General features: G+C 36.1%; 1 protein-coding gene across 1 annotated transcript; it reads right to left on the reverse strand.

Annotated features, from left to right (window-relative positions):
* Positions 1–5,184: 5,184 nt before the first annotated feature.
* On the reverse strand, positions 5,185–7,688 carry LOC108999742 (protein FAR1-RELATED SEQUENCE 5-like). The gene is made up of 5 exons (XM_035690669.1): positions 6,789–7,688; positions 6,493–6,678; positions 5,545–6,342; positions 5,394–5,447; positions 5,185–5,280 (listed from the first exon to the last, which is right to left on the reverse strand). The coding sequence occupies exons 1-5, from the start codon at positions 7,686–7,688 to the stop codon at positions 5,185–5,187; spliced, it is 2,034 nt and encodes a 677-aa protein (XP_035546562.1).
* Between the last annotated feature and the right edge of the window lie 693 nt (positions 7,689–8,381).

Below are 8,381 nucleotides of genomic sequence, written 5' to 3' on the forward strand. Positions count from 1 at the left end.
ATCTCACTCCACCTCTATATCTACTCGTTTCTTTTCTTTTATGATTATAATAGTTTATATTTTATATTTATTGTATAATTATTTTTAATTGATTATTTTTAATATTTATTTAAAAAAATATATGATCTAAATAATACCATAATAAATAAATATTTTTAATAATAATTTATATTTATATATATATATATATATTTTTTAAATAATGCTATTTAGCCATTTAAAATTTACTTTTTAGATTGTACTCTTTGACCGCTATGTAAACAGTAAATCCACTGCTTTATTAAAAGAAATTAAAATTAGAGTTTCATAGTTCATTTGGATTTGGATGAAAAGAATATTTTAAAATATATGTGAATAGTAATGAAATAATTTAAATTAAAATATTTTATTAAATTTTGAAAAATAAAAAAATATTAAATAAAAATATTTTTAAGTTAATATATTATTTGAATATAATTTTTATTTTAAAATTTAAAAAAGTTATATCTTTTTTTATGTTTTGTTTAGAAGTTTAGAAAAATTATAATAATTAAATAATAATTATATGAAAAAATTGAAAATTTTTGAAATTGAAAAGTAACTTATGTTTAGGTGATATTTGAAAAAAAATATATTTAAAAATATCTAAAAATACATGAGAACGATAGTATTCCCAAACGGACCCTTACTCTTCATATCGTTTTGCATTTTCGAATGTCCTTTTTATTTGAATATTTTTTTTAATATATTTAATAAATCACGTTGCACTACGTGACGGTGCCACGCCAAAAGAAATTACTCCAATAGTACTCATTTTTTTAAAACATTTATTATGGATAAGTTTTCTAACTTTTCTTCCAATAGATAATTTTCTCATCTCTATTTATAAATATAAGATAATTAATGCTTAAACATACATTCAAGTTCATAATATTTGATTAGGACGAGTGTCACATGACATATCAAAAATGTAATAAATGATCATTTAATGGTGATAAATATATCACATCATATTTAAAGAGATAAAAGTGAAATAGTAGTATGGTGTATAGAATTTTCCTATTTCTAATATCAAGACTGATCTATTTTTCTTACATGTGAGTTCTATATTTTATTTATTTTTTTTAAATTGATTATGCGTGGTTGAAGTTGTAAATAAATTTTATCTATTTTCTCTTAATAAAAATGGTGAAATGGTTGGGTAAGATGAAGTTGCGGAAGAAGTTTCCTCTTTTTTAGGGTAGGTTTGGGGCATAAAATAAAACACAAAATTCTCATCTCATCTCATATCATCATTACATTTTTTTCAAATCTCCATACAAAATATAATAAACAATTCAACTTTTTCAAATCCCAATACACATTTTTCAAATCCCAAAACAATAATAATATTAAAACTTAATATTTTAAACTTCAAAACAAAACACAAAATTCTCATCTCACCCCCCAAATCTACCCTTAGTCACATGTCGTCTCCCTAGTCTAGCTACACACTTGCTTTATGTCATTTCCTCGGCCAACTTGAATCAACTATTGCTTTTGACCTTTTTCTAAAACCAAAATGCTAAACGCAACCGCGCATCTTCCCCGTTGCGGCCTCGGCGCCTACGTGGCATTAATGCGACGACGTATCGATTAATTTGAATTCGGTAGCTTCCCTTCCTCCACAAAGCTTCGTGGCATCCCTCTCTTCCCTTCCCCCGCAAAGGTGAATTCCTCTCTTCTTCCCCCCGAACCCTAACCCCAGAGCCCGCATCATCTCATTCTCGCACGAACCCTAACCCAGAGCCCGCATCATCTCATTTTCGCACGAACCCTAACCCACACAAACCCGCGAGCCGAAACTACCCTCCCCCCGCATCCCGCCCCTCTCTTCTTCCCCCACGCATGAACCCTAACCCATAGCACCCAATCCCTTCCGTTTCGCACGAACCCTAACCCTAATCTACCCTTCCCCCGCATCCCGCCCCTCTCTTCTTCCCCCACGCACGAACCCTAACCCATAGCCCGCATCCCTCTGTTCCGCACGAACCCTAACCCACACGAACCCGCGAGCCGAAACGGATTCTCCATGAACCCGCATGGTTAAATCCCCGTCGTCCTCCCTCTCCCCCGAACCTCCATCCCCGTCGTCTTCACCCCTGAGGTCGCGACTGGAGACGGTCCTCCCTCTGCTCGATTAACCCCCAGGTTTTATTTGGATTTTTTCTTTTACTTTAATGAATCAAATTTGTGCTTGTGATTTTCACATTTTGTTTATTTGGATTTCGTTTATTTATCAGTAGTGCTATATACCTTGCAATTTGAATTTTTTGCTTTTTTATTTATCTTTGCACCTTACATTTGAATTCAATGGGGCAGTTTGCAATATATTTTTTGCAGTGCAAGAGATAACTACGAGGAGAAACAATGTACAACCGAAAATGTCATTTGAATAGCTAGAAATATATTTGGGTGTGTGGGTTTGTAGGGCTTCTGTGTGTGTACTGTAAACGATTCTTGAGGGCTTGAGAAAAAAAAAAAAAAAAAAGACAAATAGGAAAAAGGGAAATTGGCATTGCTGTATCTTAATGTATATAACAAATAATCTCTTTCGGAGCCTTAGAACATGGAGGGGAGAACTTTGCTTAATGGAGCCAATTAAGCTAGGAAGTAGAAAGGTTTTAGTGGTGCACATTTGGAGTAGATTCCTGTCTGATTACAACTCCTATATAAATAGCGGTGATGGTATCAGCTGGACCACATGAGAAGCAGTCCATTGTTCTAGAGAAGCTTTTTTCTTCTAGTTCCAAACATTGCAATTATAGGAAATTAGATGTTTCGTTTGGGAACTTAACAAACGTACCATTGCCTTTCTATGTTATAAATTCACCTTTGCTTTCTCCATCTCCTGAAGTTGTGACCAAAAAAAAAAAAAAACTTGTTGAATTATGTGCCGCTAGAATTTTAATCTCTACACCCATTTGGTTGTAAGGATCCCATAAATGGGTATGAATCAAATAGCCATCTTTACTCCACAAAAGGCAGTGCAGTTATCCTGGGTCCAAAAGAGAAACAAGTTAGGATCCTGGAGAATATGTGAATAAGCAACTTGAGTGTATGAAAGGAAAAAAAATCAGACTTTTGGGTTTTGCTTTAACTTTCTCAACAAGTGTAACGATTTGGGGGTTAAAGGGAGTTCAAAAGCTGCAAAGGTTGCAGTGTAAGGGAAAATAGTTAACTTCATCCTTGGATTTCCTGTTACAAGTTGAAGAACACCAAAATAATTAAACACTCATAGCATACTTATACAACTTGAATGATGGCTCGTAGTTACTTAATTAAAACTTCTTGCCTACTAATTTTATTCCATCATTATAAAACTGTTATTCAATTGTTTTATGGGGGTTCATCTTAGAATGTCATCATCATCTTCATCAATATCTTCTTCATCTTTTCCCAAACGTACTTTGGGAAAACCATTGTGCTTTTGCGAGCTCGAAGCCACATTGAAATGGTCAACTACTGCAAAAAATCCTAGACGACCCTTCTTAGGGTGTTCAAAGTATAATACCCAGGTAACTACATTATTTGTTGCCTGAAACATTTTTTATATATATTAATTTCATATATAGTACAATTCATTCATTTCTAATACAATACAATATATGCATGAAATGAGCAGGGTTTACCATACTGTAAGTTTTTCAAGTGGTTGGATGGCAATGAAGTGATTGAGCTACAAGTTGAAGAAAAAATGAATGAAGTGTTAAAGAAAGAGAAAGAGGTCGAGAAGATACTCGAACTTCTTGAAAAGAGGGAGATTGAGCTGCGTAAGATAGTGGATCGCCTCGAGAGGGTGCAGATGGTACTATCCACTAAAAGCGACGAAGTTATGCAAAAGGAGTCGCTGCTTAATGCACAAGAAGCTAAAATAAGGCGTGTAGGCACGCTACTTCGGATTTATTGCTATTTTGCATTTGTACATGTATTTTACCTAGTGTTATATAAGTAATTTGGGATTGTTGTTAGTTCTATGTTTAGGTATTGGACTTGTACATTTGTTTTAAATTTGTATTGGACTTGTACATTTGTTTTCAGTTTGTCTTAAGTTTATCTTTGCTAGAGAAACAGATTATGGTTGCTAGAGAATGGTTGTGAGTTAAAATGGCGAAAATGTTGAACTTGGTTGCTAGAGAATGGTTGTATCAAGTAGTAGTATGGCATTATAAACTCTGGTTTTGTTTTACTGATTGGAATTTGTTTCCATTTATGTCATGAAATCAGGATTTCTGCACTGAAATCCGATGATCATTTCTGCACTGAAATGTTAAGTTTAGCTCTTGTAGATGAATGCAGCCGCGGCGTAGACCCCAAAATTGAATTTCGATGAGTGAAGTTTTGGTTTGATGCTAATATTATTCTTTCTACTCTTTTGCTTGAAGCTAATATAAGGAGCAGTTAAAATGGATCCTATCCTGCTTTTATCATCAATTGTGATGCCCGTAACTGTGCAACATGTTGAAACAAATCTTCATGCCTCATGGCATGGCTTTACCCATGATATTCTTTCTTTTTCTTTCTTTGTTTGTTTTCTTTTCTTGCATTACGTGGTATGACCTAAGCACAATCAAATTATGGGATATTTTAATAAAGATTGAGACCCGCGAAGTTTGGCCATGACCGAAGAGAACTGCTATTAGTTCACAGCTGAACAAGTTTGGCCATGACCGAAGAGAACTGCTATTAGTTCTAAATCTGATAAGTTTGGGTGGGCAAATGCCAATGATTGAACATAGATACAATATACCAAATGCCATCGTACCTTTGGTGGATGATTTATACCGCCCACAATTGCAAAAGACAATCAAGCTTCTGCCTTGTAAATGAGCAACTATGTGGGGGCTTCACGTATCTGAGCATACTATGATATGGTCAAGTTTCATCCAATCCACAACTAAATTATCAAATCCAACCATTTCAACAAAGTCCCTCCCTCAAACACACAAAATATATCCAATCCACAACTAAATTATCAAATCCAACCATTACAACAAGTATAAAGAAATGCCGTGCAATACATTCAATAGAAGTGAAGTTTATCCTAGAACCCATCATTGCAACGGTTGTGATCCATCAAATCCAAATTGCATCTGTAAAGAATAAACAAAAAAAAAAAATATTATTCAAGTAATATATATTAGTATATTACTTGAAAAAAAAAAGCTATGAACCACTTAAGCTTTCTTGACTCTGCATCACTGTTTCTCGGGGTTCGGTTCCAATAACGTCTACAGCCACGCTTTCTCTTTCTGGAATAGCCTGATGGAAATCAAATGTAAATATATAGCCAAATAATAGAAATTAGTAATAAGTTTATATTTAAATAGGATCGAATATACCATCTCAGAAGAGCCAAATAAATTCCTGCATACTTCTACGATCGGTGTATCTCCTCTATCCACGACTTCGGTATGTCCTCCATCCCTCTAATGATTGATTTAACAAAAAAAATTAAAATTAAAATTAAATAATTTTATTCGCCAACAAAATATATATAAAAAGCGGATATTAAAATATCATCACCTCTTTACGCTTCCCCTTTGCTGGTGCTTTCTTAGTCTTTACTTTAGCTTTCCGCATGTCTATCTCCATCCTGGATGCTCTCCTTAGAGATGGAGGTCTGCCTTTGCCTCGCACAACACGCGGACTACGTACTTCCCTAGAACCATCGACCGTAGTGTCCTTTACCGTACTATCAACATTGGAACCAATTTGAATCATCGATGGGGGTTCTTGATTGGCACGATACAAATTAATCATTGCATATAACTTAGTTCTCGCATCCTCAGTATGCTCTTGCGAACCCGCTGCGTGAGTAATCATCTGATAACAGATATTTAAAAGATTTGAATATCTACTAGCATCTGCCCGCTGTTCCCCACCATCGTAGCTACTGTGGATTAATGTGTATCGCCTTTTAATATCCTTCCTCCATCGATCTAGAATGTAGATTTCTGACAAAAATTTAATATCGTTACATCTGAAAACGGCCAAAATATGCCGACATAATATCCCCCTCATCTCAAATAATCCACAAGAGCACTTTGCAACTGCATCTTTGTCACTAAAGTCCACAAAATGGGTAACCAGCTTAGTGAACTCTTCTAAACAAACTTCATCCTCTACCATATATGTTTTTACTACACCATCACTTTTATGTAACTTTGGATTCAAGTCAATGATGACGTGGACTTGTTGCTGAACTTCCTTAAATTTAGCATTCGTGTACAACTCTTGAAACCTATTTTCAATCGGAGATCTAGATATGCAGGGGATTGTGGCATTAAATGACTGGAAGTCCGCAAGATTTTCATTCTCAATCTTTTTTTTCAACGCATTATCAAATTGGTCTACAAACTCCTTCAAGTTTGTCCTAACATGAACATAACCATCAAAAAATGCATTCATGCTCTCGCTTCGCTGCGTTGTACTCATTCCAGCCCAAAAACACTCATTCAGAAATGCCGGTACCCAATGTTCACGCTCAACATATAGGCTTTGCAACCACGCATTCTCATGTAAGTTGTAAGTGTTAATCAACTGATCCCAACATTTCTCAAACTCATCAACAAGTTGGGTGTCGTAGACACATTTCATCAATGCATTCTTCATCCCAGTTTTGTACGAACTATATGAGCCAAGCTTCTCGGGGACTTTCTTTAATATATGCCAAAGACAAAATCTATGCCGGGTTTTTGGGAAAACAATTGCGATCGCATTTTTCATCGCTCTATCCTGATCAGTGATAATAGCCTTCGGAGCAATACCATCCATGCATTGCAACCATGTCTCGAATAACCACACAAAGGTCTTGGTATCTCACTGGAAATCAAGCCTGCCCCCAACAAAATTGACTGTCCATGGTGGTTTACACCAACAAATGGTGCAAAGGGCATCCCATATCGATTCGTTAGGTATGTGGTGTCGAATGTGACCACGTCACCAAAATCTTGGTACGCTGCTCTACTACGGGGGTCTGCCCAGAAGACGTTCTTTAACCTCCCCTCATCATCTATATCCATCATATAAAAGAACCCAGGATTTTTGTACTGCATTCGTAAAAAGTAATCTCGGAGCGCTCCAGCACCACCTGCTCCAAGTCGTAAATGTCTGGCCTTGTCAATATAATTACGACAATCATTTTCCAAAAATGGGAGGTTCTCAAATCCACCCGCGCCAACAACAAGAGATCCGTAACTCTTATTCGTTCGGATGCCAGCCAAATCATTTGTATCGAGAACCCTTTTTACGGCATCACTAACTTCTCTATTACATCGGAAGAAACGGGATTTCTTTGGACTGAGGCCGTGATTATGGATATTATGTACTGTCGTCAACCGAAGCACACCATCTTGCCTTAAGGCATTAATCTTTGCCTTACATTCAGTTTTCCCTGTCGGACGTGGGTTGGCAACATTCAACGTCCTATTCCGGGCCTTCCCACCGCGGGCACAAGCGAGGGTGACATATCTAACAGACTCATCTTCTCCCCTCTCGGTCCGCTTCGTCATCACCCCAAACCCGCTCCTCTTACCATATTCCTTATAATAACTTAGTAAATCTTCAAAGGAATTAAACTCCATTCCTGATTTTGGCTCCTCAATTGTATCATCATGATCCACTTGGACATTCTGAGATTTCTCAGCACTGCCATCACCAGGTTCCATAGGACTTGGCCTATCCTCAGTACATTCTTCAGCTTGTGGACTTGTACATGGCACTTCAGTTTCCCCACCATCAGGTCTATTATCCTCTGAACCAACTATTCTGCTTGTGGCAGAGCTTGTATTGCTGATAGGAGTCGGAGGTTCGATGATATATTAAAATGGGTAACCAGCATTCTACAATAAACACAAAAAGTCCGCAATTAAACTCCTACAAAGAAGCCAACTTATTAAGAATAAATCATGATTAGTTATCACCACCTGTATGTGATTGGATATTGGTTGCCAACCGAATATGGTAGAAAAGTCGGTGACCACGTAGGCACTGGTCCAAAGTAACCAGTCATGTAATTTGGGATGTTTGGACTAGTTGATGGTATGGCCTAACATGTTATTAGATAAAGTTATTGATGTATTTTGGAAATAAACATCGACTAAAAAATACCAATATTATTGATATATTAAATCATATTATATACATACCTCGGATGGGGGATTTGAGTTAGATAATGTCTGCGTAGTTGGCTGTTCTTTCCCGTTTCCCATTCTGAAAACATTAACTATTGAATTGTAAAAATCAATGACAATAAAACAATATCCAAGCAATTGTAAAGTTCACTTAGAGAATAACCAAAATTCAGTCTTATCAAATTCCCCAAGTACACAAATTTTAGAAAGTTTATGTGGAGAAATTCA

Source organism: Juglans regia, chromosome 6, assembly GCF_001411555.2.
Source record: "Juglans regia cultivar Chandler chromosome 6, Walnut 2.0, whole genome shotgun sequence".
Lineage (NCBI taxonomy): Eukaryota > Viridiplantae > Streptophyta > Magnoliopsida > Fagales > Juglandaceae > Juglans > Juglans regia.

Bases quoted from the DNA above. Each gene is read 5' to 3' on its own strand.
- LOC108999742 (XM_035690669.1), bottom strand. From the start codon at position 7,688: ATGGAACCTGGTGATGGCAGTGCTGAGAAATCTCAGAATGTCCAAGTG. The intron at 6,343-6,492 runs GTACCGGCATTT...TTGAAAAAAAAG, and splicing joins ATGTTGAGCGTGAACATTGG to ATTGAGAATGAAAATCTTGC. The intron at 5,448-5,544 runs GTGATGATATTT...ATCAATCATTAG, and splicing joins CAAAGGGGAAGCGTAAAGAG to AGGGATGGAGGACATACCGA.